General features: G+C 35.3%; 1 protein-coding gene across 2 annotated transcripts in view; it reads left to right on the top strand.

The window, feature by feature from the left end:
* Positions 1 to 23,613, top strand: part of MES11 (methyl esterase 11) — a 64,528-nt gene extending 40,915 nt beyond the window's left edge. For both annotated transcript variants that reach the window (XM_089807509.1, XM_089807510.1), the window contains exon 5: positions 22,543 to 23,613. In XM_089807509.1, coding sequence (XP_089663635.1) covers positions 22,543 to 22,824 — 282 coding nt within the window. In that variant the 3' untranslated portion in view covers positions 22,825 to 23,613. The remainder of the gene's footprint in view (positions 1 to 22,542) is intronic.
* Positions 23,614 to 23,972: the final 359 nt, after the last annotated feature.

Below are 23,972 nucleotides of genomic sequence, written 5' to 3' on the forward strand. Positions count from 1 at the left end.
AAACAAATTGATTCTATAGGTCAAATCACACTTCGCTATCTGGAGAGCGAGCTTGCATACTCTTTTAAGGAAGATTTGAGCAGAGATTGAAGCGTGAAAAGGAGGTTTATCGGCAAATCCTAGTTACCATCAAAAAGGTATTTTTTACTTCATAGTCTTCGTGAAGTGATTGGTAGAGATGGCTACACCTATGGTAATTGATATCAAGGAGAAGAACCCGCTAACACAAATCCACAGAAGGTGTTCCGCATGGAATTGTACATGTTGAAGACATTAGAGCATATATTTATTGCACATTGGAAGAATTGGGAGAGGCAGGCATTTAGTGATGATTTACAACATTGTCTGAGATTGAAATTTTGGAGTATGAGTATAGGAAGGTTGGAGAATTAAAGTTAGCACAGTGTGTTGACTTTCATATTTCCAGTGAACTGGAATGGAAACGAATTGTGTTGAGCAGAATTCATGATCTAGCTTGGAGACATACCATGCAAGATTACAAAGGAGGTTCTAGAAGCAGTTACAGGTTTCAATGCAACAAGAGATGTACCTACTCTAAGAACTACCAAGAAAGATTTTGCTATGCAGTTAACAAAATCCAAATGGGATTGGAGAGCCATGACTTTGGAGGACATCCAACAGCAAGATGTGAAGTTTGCATTTATGGTTCTTGGCCACAAGGTATATAATAGCTGCAGGAAAAACTCTATTTTTGCTACCATTATCTATAGCACCTATAGGATGTTAAAGGAGAGTGCACAAATAGATGTTTGGAAAATCTTGAAAGAACAATTGATGGAGAATTTGAAGAAGATTAAGAAGGACAAAACTCAAATCTTCAAATATGGACCACTGATAATCCATATATTCTTCTACTTTCTGAATTTCTTTCCAGGCAAAGGAAATGTTACATGAGATAAAAATGTACTGGTTACACTTCATATTAGTTAATTCTACCGAATGCAGAAGGAAGAGGATGTATTTTATGGGGATACTTTAAGGTATTTCAGAGACAGATGCAAAGTAGGAAAAGGATTCCTAAGGAGCTTGTTGAGAAGCACACAGACTCAGTATAATTTATGCTAGAAACAAATGCATTTTGTGCAGGAGCAATCATTCCAAGAACATCTTGGATACTGCCTATGGGATATGAGGTAGAGGCAAACCTACTTGGAAGGTATGTAGTGATATGCTTAAAGAACCTGTTGATTCTAGAGAAGAAAGGATTGACACGTTTATAGAGAAGAGTCAAAAAAAAATCTTTTGCCACAAGCTAGTGTGAAGAGGAAAGAAAATGAGCAGTATTAAAGAGCAAATTGAAAAAGTTAGAAAGAAGAAAGGAGAAGGTGAAGCGAGTATGCTTGAGGGGGAGACACCAATTTCTATTGACGATGATGACTCACCACTGGCATACACACCATTTAGTCAGGGGACAACAAGAAGTTATGTTAAATCTTAAGAAGTCTGAGAAGTTGAGGGCAATAAAAACTAAGGCGAAGACACCTTCACCAAAGGTTACTAAGCCTAAATTAGATAAACCAATTGTCAGACCAGAGCCACAGAAGAGGCGAGTAAATGAAAAGTGCAGAGGTTGACAAAAGAGATTACATGACGATGATGATGAATCCACTCAATCAGACGATTCCAAGAAGAAGCTCAGATCAAAAGGAGCTAAGTTAGCAAAGATTGTAAAAGAAAAAGCGCAAGATACCACTTGTAAGCCTTAGTCACTGGATGATGGTATTTTACATAAATTGAGTAAGATCGATATATTACATCCATTGAAGAAAATTTATAACACTTTCAGTGAGGAGGATAAGAGGTCTTACTGAATACTTGAATACATATAATAGGGCATTGGTTGAAATTAAAGGAGAGATCCATGATGATTTGTTTACAAAGATTGAAGAAAGAAGAATGATTACTCTAGAGGAAGATAGGAAGATAAGAGAAGGTGTGATAAACAAGATGTGCACAATTATATCGAATGAAGAGCTGAAGATACTTCTTGAGGAAGCCAAGAAGGAGCTGTTAACAAAAAAAAAATTAATATGCTTGTGTGTGGTAAGATTGATGAATTTATTAAGGAGACTGGAGGAGCAGTGAGTAAAATTCTGTGGGAGATTTGGTGTGGAAAACCACCACTACCATTGAAGAAAGTAACATTGAATTTCATTTAGCAGTGAGAGAACCTGATTTCTTTATATCAGGGATTCCTTTTACTTTAAGTACTGAAGAAGATGATGGGAGTAATATTTCAGCAGTACTAAACCGTAGATATTCTATTGACAAAGGATGAGATAAAAGAGGTTATGAATGAGAATGGTCACACAGGTGATTAACATACTGAGGTTGAGGTTGGGAGAAATGTAGAGGTCAATATACCTGATGTTGAACCAGAGGTTAGTGTTAATTCCATAACTTTATAATATACTGATCTGATTAACAGATCATTCTGATCTGTTCTTGGTTACCAAAGTCTCTATTTATATGATCTTAGCCTCCTAATAGGGATCAGCGCCAATCCTGAAGTAATTATTAGATATCTAACTAATCTCCTTTTGATAGTTTGGAACTAAATGATTCCTCTTGGAAAGTCGCCAATCATTAGGAGAAGGTTTTATTTTGACTTTGGAAGGGACATGTCCTTTGTAAGGACATGCCCCTTGGTTCTATACTTATGTAGGGTGTGGTTGAAGGTAAAGGATACACAAACAATTAGAAGTATGCTCCTTGATCAACTCTGCCCTCAAGACAATTTGCAGATACAGAAATTATATACAGAATTATAAGTATTGATTTACACAAGTCCAAATATTGAAGACTATACTCTGAAGTATAAGAGTAAGGCATAAACTAAATCTGATATATATTACAGAATTTGCAGAAACTTTACATGGTATCAGAGCTTTGGTAGTCGAACTTAGGCTCTGCAAATTAATTAATCAGACTTGATATATATCTAGCATCGTTCTCCTATTTTCAATGGCATACACAATCAGACCCGAAGATAGGTTTGATGGAAAAGCACACTTTGATGCTTGGAAATTCAGAGTCATGATGATTCTTGAAGAAAATGATGTAAAACAATTTGTTGATTCAGCATCCAAACAACCTATTGTTGAACCTCATAAAACTATCTGGGGTAAAGAAAATAGAAAAGCCATTAAGATAATATTAGATGGAGTGAAAAATGATATTGTACCTATGCTAATGAAACATAAAACAACATTTGATATGATGAATGCATTACTAAATGCATATGAGGTCAATAATGCAACTAGAGTTCTCGCATTGAAAAGGCAACTAAATCACATATAAATAAAGAAAGGAGAAATGATTAATTCTTACTTCCTAAGGATTTCTAGTCTAAGAGATGAACTTGCAAGTATAGGAACCATCATTAATGACATGGAACTAACATTGATGGCTATAGATGGATTACCGGATTCATGGGAAACATTCGTACAAGGAGTAAGTGCCAGAGACAAACATCCTGACTTCAATAGAGTTAAAGGAGATTGTCTTCAAGAAGAATCCAAAAAACTTAAGAAAGGGGGAAAGTTGAAAACTGAAGATGAAGAACTTTGTGTTTTTAATACACATTTCTATAAAGGCAAAAAGAAGCACTTCAAGAAGGAAAAGGGCAATCAAAAGAATGAGAAACCTAAGAAAGATCTATCCAAAATAAAATGCTTTAGATGCGAAAAGTTTGGACACTCAGATCTAATTGCTCGGAGAATTCTAAACAAGTAAACTGTACAAACATAACTAGGGAAGAAGATAACTATGATCCCGAGAATCGTGTATTGTATTCGTCACTATCAAATGAAGTCTCAAGTAAAGCATGGGTGATTGATATTGGATCCTCTAGACATATTACAGGATACAAAGAAGCACTGGACTCTATATTAGGAAAGGTTAATGGCGAAGTCACCATCGATGATAATTCAACACATTCCATCAAAGGAATTGGAAATTGCACCTTGAAACTCAAGTTGGGAAATTCTCTTCTTCTCAAAGGAGTATTCTATGTGCCAGGAATAAAAATGAATCCAATCTCAATTACAACACTTGAAGATGATGGACATAATGTTGCATTCATCGACAAGAGTGATAATCTGGGCTAAGAACTCCTCATTTGTAGAAAGCAAATTTGATTGGTCAAAGAAAAGAGTATTTGTATGAATTAAATTCAGAACCTAGTTGACTATTCAAGCCTTAATTCATGAAGCTGCGAATATCAATGAAATATGGCACAGACGGTTAGGACATCTACATTTCAAAACTTTATCAACTATGGAGAAGATGTTTACTAGTTTACCTAAACTGAATAAAGATCACTCAAGCATATGCAAAGAATGCGCTCTGGGTAAGAACACCAAAAGTCCATTTCATGATAGCACTAGAAAAACTATCAATATTTTGAAATTAATCCACTCAGATTTATGTGGACCTATGTTTGTTCCTTCTCTTGGAGGATTTTGGTGCTATATACTTTTTATAGATGACTTCTCTAAGAAAACTTGGATTTACTTACTAAAATGCAAAAAATCAGAAGATATCCTAAAGAGATTTAAAGAATTTAAAACTTTAATTGAAAACTTATCAGGACATAAAATTAGAACTCTTAGAACTGATAATGGAGGGGAATTCACCTCAGATTTGTTTAAAAGGTTTTGTAAAGAAACAAGAATTAAGAGGGAGTATACCGTTCCTTATAACTCGCAACAAAATAGGGTAGCAGAAAGGAAGAATAGAACAATTATAGAAGCTACGAGAGCTATGATATTTGATCAAAATCTAGAATATTATCTTTGGGCAGAAGCGTCTTGTACCGTTCTCTATATTCAAAACAAAAGTCCTCACTCCTACCTTAGAGATAAAACTCCTGAAGAAGTCTTTACTAAGGTCAAACCCAATATAAGTCCTCTTAGGATTTTTAGGTGCCCTGTACATATCCATGTTCCAAAAGAAAAGAGAACTAAGTTAGAACCCTGTGGGAGGAAAGGTATTTGTGTAGGGTATAGTGAAACATCTAAAGCATATAGGATTTTCATACCTGGTTAGAAAAATATTGAACTTAGTAGGGATGTAATTTTTGAAGAAGATTGAGCATTCAAAAGAGCCCTAAGTTTTGAAGAACCCTCTACTTTACCTAGTTTTGAAAGAAATACTGAATCTAAGTCTCAGAGCGAGAACATTGAAGAAATTGAAGATAAAATTCACAATCTTAATCTTGAAGAAACTCAAAATTCTAAGAAAAAACCACTTTGGGCCATTAAAACAGTAGAGGAAGCACAAGACTTCGCTGCACCATCTGAAACAGTTAGAGAAAAAAAAGACCCAAAAGATTTTCTAGTGATACAACAAACATCAATGATTTGTCTAAATCAGAACCAACCAATATTTCAGATGCTATTAAACATACAACTTGGAAAGATGCTACGACAGAAGAATACCAATCTATTATGAAAAATGATGTTTGGGAATTTGTTCCAAGACTTGAAGGAAAATCTGTTGTTTCTTCCAAGTGGATATTTAAAATAAAGCATGCTGTTGATGGTAGCATTGAAAAATATAAAGTCAGATTTGTAGCTAGGGAATTCCCTCAGAAAGAAGGGATTGATTATGAAGAAACCTTTTCTCTTGTTGCTAGAGACACTTGTGTAAGAGCAGTCCTAGCTATTGCAGCATTGAAGGGATGGAAAGTGCACCAGATGGATGTAAAAACAACATTCCTGTAAGGAAAGATTACAAAAGAGGTATATTTGGAGCAACCTGAAGGATTTGAAACTCATGATCCTAAAGTTTTTGTTTGTAGGCTCAAGAAAGCTCTCTATGGGCTTAAATAGGCTCCAAGGGCTTGGTATGAAAGAATTAATAAGTATCTCACCGGCTTAGGATTCTCCAAAAATGAAGCCGATCCAAATCTATATTATAAAAGGGATAAAGATGACATGGTAATTTTGATATTGTATGTTGATGATTTACTAATAACAGGTGATGATCATCTCATAGATCAATGCAAGAGAGATCTAATTAGAGAATTCGAAATGAAAGATTTGAGACTCCTTCATTACTTCCTAGGACTAGAAGTAAGGCAGAATTGTGACAGCATTATACTTAATCAAGGGAAGTATGCATTAGATATCTTGAAGAGATTTGGAATGTGGAACTGCAAGTCTACGTCTTCTCCAATGGAGACTAATCTACATAAACTTAAAGAAGCTGTAGTAGAATCACCCTCCATAGATTGTACCTTTGTATAGACAGATGATTCGGTCCCTTATGTACATGGTAAATACAAGACCTGATATATGCTATGCTGTTAATGCCTTAAGTCAATTTATGTGTGAGTCGAAGGAGATTCACCTAGTTGCAGTCAAACACATTATGAGATACTTACAAGGCACTCTTAACCTTGGGCTCAAATATGAGAAAGTTGACATGGATTTACATGGATTCACTGACTCAGATTGGGGTGGAAGTGTTAAAGACAAAAAAAGTACTTCAGGATGTTGTTTCAGTTTAGGATCAGTAATGATATCTTGGATATGCAGAAAACAGTCTTTAGTAGCACAAAGTTCCACAGAAGCCGAATACATTACAGCAGCAATGGCCTCTCGGGAAGCAGTTTGGCTTAGAAAAGTTACTTGTGCGATTATTTGGTCAAGCCATGAATTCTATGATTATTCATTGTGATAATTAGAGTTCCATCAAGCCTTCGATGGATCCAGTTTTCCATGATAGGTCCAAGAATATTGAAATTCCTTACCATTATGTAAGAGATATGGTAGACAGGAATACTGTAAAATTAGAATACATTTGCATTGCAGATCAGACAATAGGTATTCTCACCAGACCTCTCTCTAGAGTGAAGATAGATCACTTCAGGAAAAGACTTGGTATGGTTGAATTGTAATTCATTTGTATTTTTTAAATTATTAATAAAATAATTTTATTGTCAGACTATTGATTGTTATGGGCTCCACCATTTGTATTCGTTATTTTAGAGGTGGCAATCTTTGAGATAATGAATACTTGTATAAAAGACATTATGAGAGATGACGATCTCTTAGATAATGTGTTAAACAGTAAAGAAATACTGTTAGATCCAGATGAGGTCAAGCTCACATTGTGATATAGACATTATTATGTCTATAAGTCACAATTTGGATGAAGGAAGAATTTCATTATTCTCCAGAGTTTATCCTGTGTTCTGGTAGATCTTAACTTAGGATAATGTTGTGATATGGGAATACCAATACCTATGAGTCGCAACTTGGATAAATGAAGAATTTGATTATTCTCCAGATTTATCCTATAGATTGTATTCTTTGCAATACTGTTATCATTAGAATCAGTGATATGTCATATCACAGGTTTAGTAATATGACATTGTATCATGTGTTCATTAATACCACATGCTAAGAAAATTCAGATAGATATAGAGCTAAGTAGCCGAATCGGTTACGGGTACGTGGGTACGAAACGTTGGTACGGCATAAATTTTTTTAGGTGTTGGGTACGGGTACGGGTACGTCCACATATATATACAAAAAATCTATATATATATATATATATATATATATATATATATATATATATAATATGTATATATGTATGCGTGCTGCTAGAAAACATACCAATATCAAAAGCAAATTAAATTTAGAATTTAAATACCAACACACATGCTAGCAGCTAAACAAAACCATTATAAATTTCAGATTTTGAAACATAAGTACTAATTAGCATAAGTATTTAATTTGAAATTCAGTTTTGGATATCAAAAAAGATCGAGCTAGTGTCATGAAATATAGTTATTGTTTGCAATAGAAATAATACTAGAAATCAGTATCACTGATCAGCTCACTAATCAGAACCATATGGGTCATCATCAATAGAAAGATTGTCATCAACATTGACATTAGATGATTGAATCCCACTGGTATTTGCACTAAAAATATGCTAGCTACTTAAATCCTCCATTGGTAAAGTTGGTGCACCAATACGAAGATCAAAGTCAGTAGACTCCAGTTCTACATCCCATAATTTTGCTGCCCCTTCCTTGTACTCATCGGATTTGTGATTAAGAAGGCGCAAGTTTGAATGCACATAGACTAAATCCTCAATTTTGCTTGATGCCAACTGATTGCGATTCATTGAATGGATGAAGGAGTATGTACTCCAATTTCGTTCAGCTGAAGATGAACTAGCAACCTAATGAAACAAAGGAAGATCTCATTGGAGTCTCTAAAATTTAAGTAAATCAAATGAGTTTGTTAATTTCAAAATGACAACCAGATTTAGAGTTTATGGTATATACAAACTTACCTGTGATAGAACTTTGATTGCCAGAATTTGGAGGTTTGGCAATTTGTGGCCATTGAGGTACCACCAAGAGTGAGCATCCTTCCAATACTTGTCACGAACAGCAGCACGACTATGCCCAGTGGATGATACAAAATCAGCAAATTCACTTGTAACTACATCCTCTATTTCAATATCAGGGAAAAATTTAGCAATAACTTTCCTAACCCCTTCACCTACTTCTACATCACGATATGGTGGCACCCTTGTTGGCAAAGCAAGAATCTCTTCACTATAATATTTGGGACTCAATGAGAAGGCAAGAAGATGGAGTGGGGTGGTCATTTTGTTCCATCGCTCAACACATATTAATTGCACCTCCTTGAAGAAGGTTTCTTCAGGGTCTTGCTCTTTTGCATTTATGAGAGATCTCATATTCTCAATCGTTGAGTCTATTCCATCATAAACCTCCCCCAAGCATGGCTTATCCATGTCAGTAAAGCGTATCATACCTAGGATGGGCTCTGTGAAACTAAGAAGGTATTCTGCACGACTCCACCAAGTTTCATCCAAAATCCTTCTCTTGATATTAGTTGCCCTCTCACTATTGGATTGCCTCCATGTGTTCCATTGGTGGCTGATCACCATACTAGAAAGTCCCTCTTGAACATTCACTAGCCGTCTCAAGACACTTGTATTTGATGCGAATCTAGTTTCAGCAAACTATTTGAAAATTAAAAAAACAAGTAATTAAAAATAAAGAATCTGTACATATATGGTTTTGCTGAAATAAACAAGATAATAAGTTATAACTAACGTAAAACATAAAATTGTAGTATTTGAATTTTGGATTACCTTCAATAGCTCCAGCCGCGAGAATGATCTAAAAATAGCTTGGGAGAAGTGGTGGTTCGTTATGAACATTTGGATATCTTGAGCTTCATCATAAACTTGTTTGATCCAAGTTATTTTAGTACCCAACTTCTATAGCATGAGGTTGAGTGAATGCACAGCACAAGGTGTCCAAAATATATGTGAGAATTGTTTCTCAACTAATATACCAGCTGCTCTACAGTTCTTTGCATTGTTTGTTACAACTTGGACAACATTTTGAGGGCCTACTTCATTAATGCATTCTATAAGAATGTTGGCAATGAATTGTGCATCCTTTACTTTGCCCTCACAATCAATAGCTTTTAGAAACATTGCCCCTTTAGGGGACATTGCAATCACATTAATTAAGGGTCTGTTTTTTGCATCCTTCCACCCATTAGAAATAATGGACACCCTTGTTTCTTTCCATGAGGCTTTAATAGGAGCCAATGAAGTTTTTATATGCTTGACCTCCTTTGTCAATAAAGTGGTACGAACCTTCTCATAACCTGGGTCTGTGTACCCCTTTGGAGCTTCATTTATTTTTCTTATCATGTCTTGCCAATAGGGTGATCTGACAACATTGAATGATAAACCGTTTGCATAGAGGCACCTAGCAATCGCTTCATCTGCAATATCTCTAGCATCAATATTAATTGCCATCTCCAACGGTCCTCTTGCTCTCTTCGGATTTATACCCTCATCTTCATCTGCAATATCTCTAGCATCAATATTAATTGCCATCTCCAACGGTCCTCTTGCTCTCTTCGGATTTATACCCTCATCTTCATTTGTCCTCATAAATGGATGGCTTTCTACCACAATGTCAGTTGCAGCACTAGGTGTATGACTGTGAGATGATGAAGCATGTGACTTCCGTGAGCATCTTCCTTTAAGCAATGGATGTGCCGACCTACTTTGAACCCTTGCATTTGCTTCCTTAATGTATGCTTCTACTTTAGAAACTGGTATAGGCACATGATCTTTTCTTGGACAAGATTTGATTCCCTTTCTAGGAATTGCACACAAATGCCCTTTCACTCGGCTATAGGAACTTTTATACCGTACGCCACACCCAAGACATATCTAAATACATGTCCCTCCACCAGGAACATGCTCTAATATTTGCACATGCCTCCATAATGGTGAAGCTGGGTCAATAGTAAAGGGAGGAGTTGTGCTTGCCATGATGAATTGTTATAGCTGCTAACATCTGTAATTCATACAAATATAACTTTTAGTTTTAAAAATTAAAACAAATAAATTTTAATATCACTAGTAAAATACTAAATTGAAATAAAAAACAGCTAATAATTGTATTTAGTATTTTAGATCTACTAATAGTAATTACAATAGCTTATTAAATAAACTTTAAACTTTAAACTTTACGTTGAAAAATTTAAAACATAAATAAAATCTAAATAATTTAAATATATAATAATATGACAAATAAAATTATAAATATGAAGTTTGAACATTCAAATATAAGTTTACATAGCTATATTAATGTTTCATCATTTAACCTTAATACTACTTAGACTATATTAATATTTTATAATATAATCTTAATACTTAGATTTTATTTTTGTAATACAACCTTAATAAATAAAATCTAAGTAAAATTAATAAATTTAAACTATAGTAATATTTTATTATAAATATCAAAACCTTATTAATAAAATCTAAATAAGGTAGACTATACTATAAACTATAGCTTTGTTAAAAATAACCAAAATAAAAAAATAATAAAAACAATCGCAATGAAAAACTGCAAAAACTTGCAACTTCCGTCGCTAGCCACAAACGCAGGTAGAAGGAGGTTTGAAGGTCGCCGCAAACACTGGTTGAAGGAGGTTGTTTGCTGTCTGTTGGATAATGGAGGTCGTCGGCCGTTTGCAAACTCACACTGGATGATGGAGGTCGTAATTCCAAACGCATAGATACAAACGCTGCCCGAAGCTGCAAACTCACACTGAAATGCCACTGCAAACACGTGCAAACGAAAAAATGATAAAGGAAAATCGGTGGCCGCATAAAGTTAGGCAAAAAAATTAGGTTAAAGTCGATGGTCAAAGTCAAATGGGGTGACGTGGAATCCCCACGTCATCAGCAAAACGAAGGCAAACAAAACGATGGTGAAATCTGTACCTTGTGCGTGTTCACAGTCGATTCGACTCAGTTTCAGATTCCGAATCAACTCGTACTTGGAATCGATGCCTTGGACCGAGCGATTCCGCTACTTAGATATAGAGTATCAATTCTTGCTTGTTCATCTTGATGTTGCTAGATATGATATCTCTCAGTATGATTATCAAGTTAAGAGGGAGTGTTAATTACATTACTTTATAATATACTGATCTGATTAATAGATTGTTCTGATCTGTTCTTGGTTATTGAAGTCTCTATTTATATGATTTTAGCCTCCTAATATGGATCGGCGCCAATCCTGAAGTATTTATTAGATAACTAACTAATCTCCTTTTGTTAGTTTGGAACTAAATGATTCCTCTTGGAAAGTCGCTGACCATTAGGAGAAGGTTTTATTTTGACTTTGTAAGGACATGCCCCTTGGTTCTATACTTATGTAGGGTGTGGTTGAAGGTGAAGGATACACAAACAATTAGAAGTCTGCTCCTTGATCAACTCTGCCCTCGAGACAATTCACAGATACAGAAATTATCTCCAGAATTATAAGTATTGATTCACACAAGTCTGAATATCGAAGACTATACTTTGAAGTATAAGAGTAAGGCATAAACTACATCTGATATATATTGCAGAATTTGCAGAAACTTTACAGTTAGGATAGAAGAAGAACAAGCACAAATGTAAGTTGATGAGGCAGTAATGGATGCTGCTATTGATGCAGCAAGAGATATTGAAAATCTTGTCATTGAGAAGGAAATCATTGAGATGAAAGTCGAAGGTCCAATTGAGCTAGATACTCTTGATGAAGGTCAACTATTGAAGCTATCTTTTATGGCTCATGCAAAGGCCAAGGAATGGTTAATGAGGTCAAATGAGAAGTGCAGCAGACTCTTGACTGGGAATAAAAATGTACTGGGTAAGATTGTTTCTTTGCATAAATCTGAACCTAATGAAGATATATCAAGTCATCTTGATGGACTTTTGAATTCTTTTGAGTCACTTTGATACTTTGGAGAAGGCTGCACTGATCAGTGTACAAAATGAATTTGTACAGGTTATGTATAAATTATTCCATTCATGTTGAAGACATTGATAATATTATTAAGGAAAGTGAGCAGCAATTATGTATTATTGCAAAAGTGTTTAATTCCTTTAAGGAAGTTGCTTCTAGCCATGAAGCTGAAGTTGTTAAATTGAATGATAAGATCAGAACACTTGAAGCAGAGAGGACTAGAATGAAAGGAGGATTCAGTGACTTAAGGAACTTGATTGTTCCCAGAATTGATATGCTGCCAGAGAGGCTTAGAAGAGGCAGTGAAAGCATATGACAATCTGAATCCACCAAGCCTACTTGAGGCTGAGAAATCAGCATATGCCATCTGTGGTAGATTCAGATCGCCAAGAGTCGCAGGAAGACATGGAATGCAGATTTCGCCAGTTTCAGGAATAATTGTTTTGTTCTTTTCAAATTTCTATAAGTATGATATGCCACACTTGTATATATATGTAAATGCGGAGATATATGATTTTGGTAGACAAGTTTTGGATGTGGTCCCTACCTCTGCCATTAATGTCAAAGGGGGAGAATTTTGGGTAAAAATGAGCTATTGAACTTCGGGGGATTTTCCTTTTTGATAAATTTTTGGAGTTTGGCATTTTGATTGACACTTAGTCGTGTTTCATTAACATTGCCATCAATGCCAAAGGGGGAGATTATTAGCAAGACACACTGATAGACACTTTGTTGTCATTGATGGCAACTACACTTCATTCTCTTGGTTACCTATCATGTTTTTGAGTTACGGATTGTATATTCGGATATTGCTTAGTATGGACAAAGAAGACAGTCAACAGGCAAATACTTTGGATCGATATGAATAGATGTTTTCGAGTTATTACTTGTGCAGTTTGGATATGATTCTATATCGTATGGAGATCATTAACCGATGATCACAGGTTTTGGTGATGCAATATGATGCAGTTTTGATACATTAAGTATCAGGCAAGCATAAAATTTTATTATGCAGAGCTGAGAGGTATATTGAATTGATCAACTATCTTATCAGATCGATGAGCTGATCAGTTTGATGATTTTAAGTGATAGAGTGATAGCATAATATCATATTCACCTTTGGGAGAGGTTAACATGGAGATTTAATTGTTGTATGATATACACTTTACACGTTCTGTGTTGGAGCTGTCTAAGGAAATATTTTGGGTTTATGATCAAGCGTATTACATCATGTTTTTGAGGAGTTTGACATGAGATGAGGTGAGACATGTTGTGCAAACTTGATAATACATTGTTGATATGCTAAATGTGCCAAAAGAAAGAATTGTATGAATAGGATGATCGGATTGCATCTATAGGGAAGTGTTCAAGCATAAGGCGATGCTATAATCTAGTTCAATTTTGGATTTTTGTCCATTTGGGGTTGTAGCCCTATTTATGTAATCAATTGGATTGGTGTCCACTCATTTTGTAATTGAGCAGTTTGCTCTAGGTTGTTGTTTAGGGGGAAAATGGCATTAATGAATTCAACAATGTAAACTAGATGAGATAATTAGTTAAACACTTTCACTTTAAGCCATTCAATACAAGGGAAAGAGGGGCTTGCAAACATAATTATCAATGCAATTCAAGTTAGATTGACAAGACCCAAATAGGATCAAGGGATGTCAATACTAACCAGCAATGACACTAAGGAAGCAAGCAAGCAAGGCCTCTTTCATGCAATGTTCATTAACCTTAAGATTGAAAGTGTGATACGATTGAATTGAATTGACTGATTTATCTAGGATAATCAGATATAAACACATGTATAGTCCTAATGAAATGGGAAATCAGATTTGAGATACCTTGCTTCTATTCATGCCAAATGAGGCCAATGATGTCATTTTATGGTAAATTTTGGAGATTACTCCCCACAGGAGCCAACCATAGTGAGCGAGAAACCCTTTGAAATTTGAATTGGAATCGAGGCTCGAAACTCAAAACCCTAGGAGTATAGGCCGACCTGGTCGACCTGTACCGGTATAGGTTGACCAGGTCCACCTATACCTTGAGATGCTAGAATCTCAGGGAGATCCTCTAGGATCTTGGGACTACCGAAGGTCTAGGTCCAAGGAGCATCGGGGATTGAGAAATCAATGCTAGAATTGGGAAATAGGAGCTAGGAAGAGGAGGATGCATAGAAAATAGATCCTACCTCGAACTTTGAATTAGGGAAAGAGGGATATCAAGGAAGATGTGTTAGATCCTACCTCAATTTGCTTAGGAGAGAGAAAGAGAAAGGAGAAGTGTGTGCTCCAAGTGCAAGTGTACAATGCAAACACACTAAAGAGGAGCTAAAAGGTCCTAAATTTAAGTGCGTCCAATTTAAGACAATACAACTATAAGCTTGAATGCTTATGCATTCACCCTTTTTGTACTCAAACCTTTAACATGTTTAATTACTTTTGCAAAGTAATATTTGTGGGTATTGTCCCCACTGTGGTTTTGTCCCCTTAATTGGGTTTCCATGATAATTTCATGGTGTTATGAGTTCTTTGATGTTTACTTTGGATTAGCAGTTTATTTATTGTTGCTATTATCTCATGGTTTTGTAATCAGCTTAGTGTGTTTGAAAAGTTTAGAACACTAATCCACCCTCCTCTGTTAGTGTTCTTCAATCCTAACACTAGTCGCCTAAATTAAAAATAGATAGAAATGAATGGAATTAGAGACAAACACAAAAAAAAATTAAAAATTAAAAATTGGAAGGGTTACCTCCCAAATATGAAATAAAACCAGTAAAACACGAGGATGTGTCCCCCCGCCAAAACTAGGCCGCACCTAAGACAGGTGGATGTTGTCTCAGCGTCTTGGGTGGCACCACTCAGAGCGCCACCTTTGCCGGAGATGGCGAGATGTCCCTGCATTCCCTTTGGGTGCGGGGGGACGCTTGGACTTCAGGGGATGATGATTGATCATTCATTTGGCATTTTTGATTTGGACTCTTGGAGACTAGTAGTTTTTGTTTGCATTATATACTTATTTCTGATATCACGATTCATGGCACATGATACTTATTGTAATCATCTTTATGTCATGACTCATATGATCATTGATTAGATAGTAGATACTCATACTGTTGATCTGATATATTATAAATTTAAAATTATATAATTTGACACTCTTTCATTTGTTGATGTTCAATGTTCATTGTTTGATCGTGAACCATGATGTTCCAGTTCAGAACTTCAATGCAATGTTCAATGTTTAAGTTTTTTACATCTTTATATCTTATATTGTAGTACATCTTTTCATAACTAGCATTTTAAGTACCATATGTATAGTATATACACCCCTACTCCCCTCGCCACCTGCCGTCCCCAAATTAAGGCCCCTTTGTCCCCCCATCTCGAAAACTTGTCCAACCGTCCTGCTGTTCCACAAGGCGGTGTAACTATGAATAAAACACAATTTTAGGGTTTTCTCATCTCAAACCATTATTGTAGCTTATATCTTTTTTAGTCAAGAACAAAAGTGAATGTGGCCAAACCAAAAATATGGAAATATGTTAACTTAATAAATTTCATTGGACGAAACTTCCTTTTGGTGTGGTTTATTTTCTAGCCTTTGCAAGGACTTTGAATCAAGATATAAACTAGTTTCACAACTTCCCAGTGTTAGTAGGGCGTACTCCCATTGTGCAGTATGCAGGGCACCATCTTCATAATAGTTTTATTATTGGTTTGAATCACTACATTTCCTACAATTTATATGTACTAGTTGGTTAGCATTGACTTTCCATTACACAAATTTGTTTGAATTGCGTGGAGGTGTATATTCCTCCACGCCCTCTTGTTGATCTAACACCTTGTGAGTATTTCCACCAATACCTTTAATTTTGTGAAGGTGACACAACAATTAATTTTTATTAAAAAGTAAATAATCCACGAATATGTCATGTCCCCCTAGGGTGTATATAAATCATGGGAATAAGAAGCCAACCTCATTTCCAAGACATATTTAATGCTGGCCGACCTGTGTCTTTTGAGCCCCAATTTTTAAGTTTAAACTGCCTTTAAATAAATGGATTTATAGGCGCCAATCCATGGTCTATAATGCTGGTGGATCATTGGTGTTTAACGGCCCACTTTAGGATAAAAAATTTAATAAACATCTATTTCTTTAATAGGGCAAACCACTTATGGAACACCCAAAAGACACGTTCAAAGGGTATGAAATAGTGAAGGGTCATATCATTTGTCAAGGATCATATCTCTCCAAAAAGGATCGTCTACCTTGGGGAAGATATAAGAAGAGTTTGCAAAGTTATTGAATAAGGGAAAGAAAAGCAAGAATCGGGGGCAGTCCTAGCACAGCGGGCACATGAATACATATTTGCAGCAGACATGAATACATACAACAGACACATGAATACAACCAAATTGAAAGTAAAGTATGCAGATTGATCAAGGGATAATTACATGACCAAGACAAGACATTGGAAAGTATCAACATCTCATATCAGCAATCACGATCAGACCAGAATTTGTTATTGTTTTGCAGGCTGTAATATTCTTGTTTATTGTGGAACTTAACGAGGATCTATCTTGCTTTTATATTCTTTGGGTAAATTTATATCCCTAACTATAGTATGTTCCCTGCTTTTATTGAATTTGTGATTCTAGAACAAATTATAGAGTAATCCCAACAGGGAACATTACAGAGTAGCATAGACTATGTCAAACTATTGACAGAGAGATTTATAGGAAGGCTCACAGAGATTTACATGGTTTATATCCAAATGCCTATAAGCACATTGGACATCTTTTATTTAAAATGAGTTCCTCTTTTGCTTTCTGGTCAAACACCTAGCACATGTATCCTTTTTTTGTGCATGGAGAGCAGCCCATAAACCTATGAGCTCAGCAAAGTTTGGCCAAATATCCCTTGAACCGTAGGGGCTCTACCAAGTTTAGCCAAATATTGAAGATTCAAAATATCATATCTTTCATGTGTATTGTAAAATAATATTTGACAGTAGCATTATCTTTGAGCTCAATTCATTGTACAACAATAGATGCTAGGGTTTCTAGTGAGCTAATAATAAATACTAAGTTACCATATTCAGTCAGTTACCATGGAATTCGAAAGTCAATTCGCCTCAAATTCGAATTCGGTTCAAAGTCGGTTCCAAATTGTTATTTCCCTGTATAATTTGCTGGAAATTCGGTCAAAGCGACCCTAGACTTTTTCAACATCTGCAGCGAATTTTGATTGGGCAAGGCGCACCCAAAATGAATTTCGTGCTATTTGGACAAATTTCAAACGCATCTCAGGGGCTGATGGAAGTGATAGGAACAGAATTTTAACTTATCTCGCATACATGTCAAATGTAGAACAATGTTTATCGCTTAAGTCACAGCATTCCCAAACTTCATGGATGAAGTTCGAATTTTGGCAAATTTCAAATATTTTTATTAAATTCGTTAATTTTCAGCCTTTATTCGTCTAGGAATGTATTGACTTTCTCTACAGTTTTGTCCTTGATTAAACACGCCAAGCGTTGTGCGTGACTGTGCAAGCCATTGTAGGCAATCAAAGAAGAAACAGTAAATAATGATTTAGAACAGGATGTGAGAGTGCGACTGAGGAAATGGCAGGGATTATAAGAAAGAAAGGTGTCAGAGATAAGAATGCCACAACGCACAACAATAAGGTGTGGCTCCTCCTCCGTGGCTGAGCAGGATACCTAAGTCTATGACGTGAGTGAGCAAGACCAGTCTGTAATGATTTTGATTTCGATAATGATTTATTTGTGAAAATTTACATTATACGAAAACCTATTTTTTTTATTACTATATATTTAAATTTTTAATATGATAAATTTTAGAATATCACACACACACACACACACAACACACACACACACTTTTTTTGCTTGATAAGAGGCGGAAGCCAAGATTATTATGTGTTTTAATGAATTATTATTATTATAATTTATTAAGCGTGATCGCTAGTTAATTTTAACCCAAGACCTATTCGATAAGAGGCTCACAATTTACCATTGTGTTGTAGGCTCTTATCTTAGAATATTATATTTAATTAAGTATACGCTACGTAATTATATTGAAAACTTGTTCTATCAAATTTGAAATTACAAGTATTAAATTACTGTCACTTATATTAAATTAAATTATTTCAATTTAAATTTAATAAATGTGTTTTTAAATACTTAATAAAATAGTCTTATTTTAAGATAATATTTAGTATTTTATTACATTATTTAACACTCTTAAATTATATTGTATGAACCATGCATCACACACATAGACACACACGCACACGCACACGCACACGCACGCACACACAGACACAGACACAGACACAGACATAGACACAGAAATAGACACACACGCACACGCACACACGCACACACATGCACGCACACACACTCGCACACACACACAATTAATTATGTAAAAAACAAAGCCGAGCCAACCCCAAAAGTTTTACACAATTATATAAAAAAAAAAAAAAACTTGTTCGGACAAGCCCAGAAAAAACCCAAACCCAACCACAATTTTTTGAAAGAATCTCGAACCCGAAATTTGAACCAGAATCCAAACCGGCAACTTAGAATAAATAGATAGTATTTTTTTGTCCGTGACAGGAATATATCTAAAATTGCATGCATTGTAATTGAGAGAATCACTTAATATAATCCTTGTACCTTCGACCATATGCCATCTTCCATCACCAAGTGAAATTGCATTCATATGGCTAGAATTACTGGCAAACCTGACATACTATTCCTTTATGTTCAAACACATGAAGTGTTTTGGATGCCCTTGATTCAAAAATTTAGTAAATGTTGTGAATTTGAAAGAGATTTCATGAGAGCAACTCACCATTTAAATCATGCTCTTCCTCAACAAAGGCCACATTAACTTCACATCGTTTCTTGTGGGATAGATCATACAATTCTTTTTAATGTGCCCAAATTTGTTAGAGGGTTTTTTTTTTTCACCTTATATTGGTTGAGTAGTGTGGGGAAAGTGTTGTGCAATTGTTTTTGAAATTTGCCCTTATAACTCGCACCTGCCAATTCCTTTGTCATCCTCCTTTTCTTTGCTTTCTTCTGATCATAAGGTACAAGGAGAACTCTCATCTCATTCTTAACCTATTTAGATGTTTCTGTTTGTGGCAAAACTCAGCCAGCGATCTGCAAATGGTGATATATGAGGCAATTAATCTCTCCTCCCATACCCATCCCACAATATCCCACCATAGTAGCATTTTCCCATTCCTTGCTGAATACTTGCTGTCACATGTTTCGAAGCAGGTTGCCTAGGTTTGCTGCCACATTCGCCCTACCCTGAAAAATAGAAATAAATCTAAGCAAAACAAGAAATAAATCAAAATAGCAGCCTGGCAGCAGATGAATGATAAACACCATTACTAAAACCTAGTAGTAAATAAAAAAATAAAATAAAAATGAAACAAAAACCCTAGCGACCTAGCACGAATGATTTTAAAATGGAGGCAAAAAAAATGAAAAAATGTTTTGTAGTTATACACCTTTGAATGACAGTGATAAAGAGCCAAATAAGAGTGGATATGAGTCAATTTGTTGTTCATAAATGCCTGCAAACTCAAATACCACTTACCCGACACTGCTGCTGAAAACAAAGACTTGAGGACAGTTCTAAATAATGATTGTTTTGAGTGAAATATGATAAATTTTGAACCAGAAAGAATAATAATTCAATGAACTGAGATACAAAACACGGAGCAGAGAACACAATTGGTTTATCCTGGAAAACCCTGCATTTGAGGATGAAAAACCCAGCTCACAATAATGATGATTCCTTTATTGAGCTCCCAAAACAAATACACTGAACCTTGCTTATGATTGAAGTCTTCAAAACAATCAATCAGTAATCCTGACTTTAGTCAATTATATCAGTCTCTCAAAGATCAACTGAATACAAATGCTATGATTCTCAGAATCAGCACAATAATCTTGCTCAGAACAATTCCAAATTTGTGATACAATGTATATATCAGACTCGGCACTTCTATGCAGTGCGATAAAACTCAGGACTCAAAAAAAAAAAAAAACTGTGATAACAATAACTCAGAATATAATGCTACTCATCAACTGTCAGAGCCGAATGATTATAAATTCTGCAAAACAGTGACGCTACGGCCTCTCAAAATGTAAAAACATAATTCAAGAGACTGATCCCGATAGCATAGAAGGGAGATGATACTCCAAAACTGAAGGGTCACTTGCCCACATTAAGTGACGACAGTTACAATATACACATGGCAATAATTGATATATGAACTGGCATCTGCATAAGGAGAATTGACAATCTGAGAGAAGAACCGACGACATCCCTAAATGACGTGGGCTCTTTCAATGCTGGCATGGTAAACATACATGCACAAAGATGCCAAGGCAGCAAACACATGGTGCCAGGTGAGATACAACCATGAAGAAACACGAATGCAATAGTATAATAAATAGAGCAATGCAGAAAGGGAATATAATAGACTTGGTGAATCATGAACTGCTACAGCTCATCCGCAGTAGAAACATAGAAGGAAACACAAGAAGATAAAAACATCCCTGCATATGAAGTGCTTATGAAACAAGTACAGAAATGAATAGGAAGACAAAACGAATTTCATCAAAACAAATATTTTCAGAGAGGCTCACTTCATATCATCAGAGGTATGAAAATCTCTATTGCAGCTACTAACGTCAAAAACTTAGACTGTGAAACCTTGAGCATTATTTTGAACAGAAATTGTAGTTAGAGCCAAATTTTTTGTGAGTTACAAATAATTGGCTTAATATTAACTATGGATTGGTGTTTTTCAGAGCAAACATACTGATGCCTGGTCGGCACATTGACTGTAATTTTAGAATACATCAGCTCATGGCTTAAATTCTGTTCTTCTGCCATATATTTGACATCTCTCATTTCTAGTTCATTAGCTTGTGTGATTTTAGAACAGTGATGTGTATATAGTGATCAGCGTCATTGTGTAGATGTAGGAGATCATCTGATCAGGATATTTTGGCACTTAATTGTATCAATGATCTTATCAAAATGGTCTAAAATTAAATTTTCATTTTAGAGCCTAGATGATCTAGGGCCTTGAGCTAGCAACGCACTCTACATATCATCCAATAATGTTATATATCTTCTATATCATAATTTTATCAGTGGTTGTGTAATTTTTATATTATCTTGTTTCAACCTTTTTTCAAACCTTCTCGAAACTTCTGGTCCTTAGGCAAATCTTTTACTTTTTAAAACCTTGAAACAAGGAGAAGGGGGTGGGGCAGTGTATGGCACTCAAAAGTTCCTGTAAGTGCCAAATATCTTCCTTGGACCTTGGTGATGATTGTTTAATATCCCAAGTACCTTATGAGCTGCGGAAAGCAGGAAAGAGAAAAACCCACAAAAAAAAAGCATTTGTACCTTCTAATAATTTCTTAGGGCAAGGTTTTAAATCAAGGGTTACAAATGCAAATGTTGATTGGGCATCACTTCTATATGAACATGTTCATTGTTAATACTGTCTTTTACACCAATGCATGCTCAAGAAAATAGATTGGTTGAAGTAAATTGTTGTTATGTAACTCTTAATATTCATGGGGCTTTTTGTTTCCATATTATCAACTATAGTTTTGAAATGTGTTTCGTCATCTGGGAATCAAATATTGTTCAATATAATAAAGGAGGCCCTTGATTGTATAAAAGGCTTTTAGAAAGCATAGAATGAACTATATGAGATGCACAAAATTTCACAAAGTTTTCTCGTGATCTCTTTTACAAATTACACCTAGAGCTGTATTCCTTGCTTTTGAGGAACCTTTTTGGCAGTGGTAGATGTCAAGTTTGCAGAAAATTGTGATTGTAGGACCTCAAAATTTCCTTTAGACTTGCTATATGAAGCCTACGGTTTTCTTTTTTCCAAAATTATAAGTCACATTCACTATATCAACTGAATTTTTTTGCTCTCTCTCTTTTGCCAGTAAGGTTTTAAACAACATTTGGCTCATGTTCTTATTGTAAATGTGCTAAATCAATTTCTAATGGATGAATGCCTTTTATGCCACTGAAATTTAATGTAATCAAAATTCTTGAGCCACCTTGCAGTGCTAATTTGAATGAAATGTTTTCTTTTTGCATCAGGATGTAGCATTGGCTTCAGTTTCCATGAGACCTATTCCTTTTGCCCCATTTCTAGAAAAGCTGTCTCTTAGTGAAAAGAACTATGGATCGGTACAGAGGTTCTTCATTGAAACATCTGATGATCAAGCTATTACACTTTCCGTTCAGGAAAATTTGATAAAACTAAATCCTCCAGAACAGGTGTATCGAGTCAAGGGAAGCGACCACTCTCCTTTCTTTTCAAAACCACAGGCATTGCATAAGCTGCTTCTTGAAATTGCTCAGATAGGTCCAAAGCAGTAGTCACATATACAGAATTAGGTTCACATTTGTTCCTGGTTAGAATAAGACAGCTGACAAATTGTATTACTGTTGGGACTAACTAATCGGCTGTTTCTTCATGCCGGGGTTTCAACATTGTATTGTTGGATGTACATGCAACAAATTGGGAATGGTTTTTCCTCGAAGTGCTGTGATTTTTGATGGGAATAAGGTAGTTATAGGTTCCAGATTCTGTTTTATATCAATTTTGGAGGCTTGTTACTTCTGAGCCAACTCGCAGCAAGGTTCTTAGTTTTGATGAAAGGGGACAGTTATCGTTCACACATGCCAATCCTAGCATGGATTACGCATGTGAGTTTCTTCATTTTTTCATGCGTGGACAACTTCATTGTGCATATATAGAGGAGAGCTTATTCAATAAAAGCACGAGTGTTTGGAAAACTCTGCTGGCAGTCAGGAGAAAGCAAATTTCCAATGCTAGGATAGTAATACCAAGTTTGGAGCTGTTGTGCTGCTAATTTTAGCTCACCATTAAGTAGAAGCATTTTAGATTTTTTAAGGATATTGTTCTTTTTATAATTTTTAGCCTTTATGGCCTTGTATTGTAGTGGGCAATATATTTGGGTTAGATATAATTTTAATTTTTTCCTTACTAAAAAAAATGACTTTGGCTTCTGGAATTGATAGACATGCTGACCTTCCAGGGAAGGCTTTTGAGAATTTTTATGCTAACCATTTCAGGCCCAAAAACGTTGTAATAGATGGGACTCTGATGAATATAATCAAGAAAGCTTGGTGATGTTTCTTTTACCGTCTTGTTTCATGCCAAAGGTTCATGGCATCTGTGCTTGTGATCAGGCCAATAAATAATCTAATTAGTGCAGTTAAAATATTTATGGATTCTGATGCTCGTGTAAGGACAAATTCATTTAATCTTTTTTTTGGTCAGATACAAAAGATTCTAGTTGATGATAAAATAATTTTCAAAATTTCAGAGCAGATCCTAGAATAGGAATCTGTGTTGCTTGATGTGATAAAAATATTTTGTCTGAACTAGGTCATTTGGATCTGAAAAGGATGCCGTAGAAACCTTATTTTAAGTTCCGTATCTGTTTGCCCGCTTAACCATAATAAACTCATTTGATATTAATGGTCCAACTTGATACAGC

Source organism: Cupressus sempervirens, chromosome 10, assembly GCF_028749045.1.
Source record: "Cupressus sempervirens isolate cs-2001-9-10 chromosome 10, ASM2874904v1, whole genome shotgun sequence".
Classification (NCBI taxonomy): Eukaryota; Viridiplantae; Streptophyta; class Pinopsida; order Cupressales; family Cupressaceae; genus Cupressus; species Cupressus sempervirens.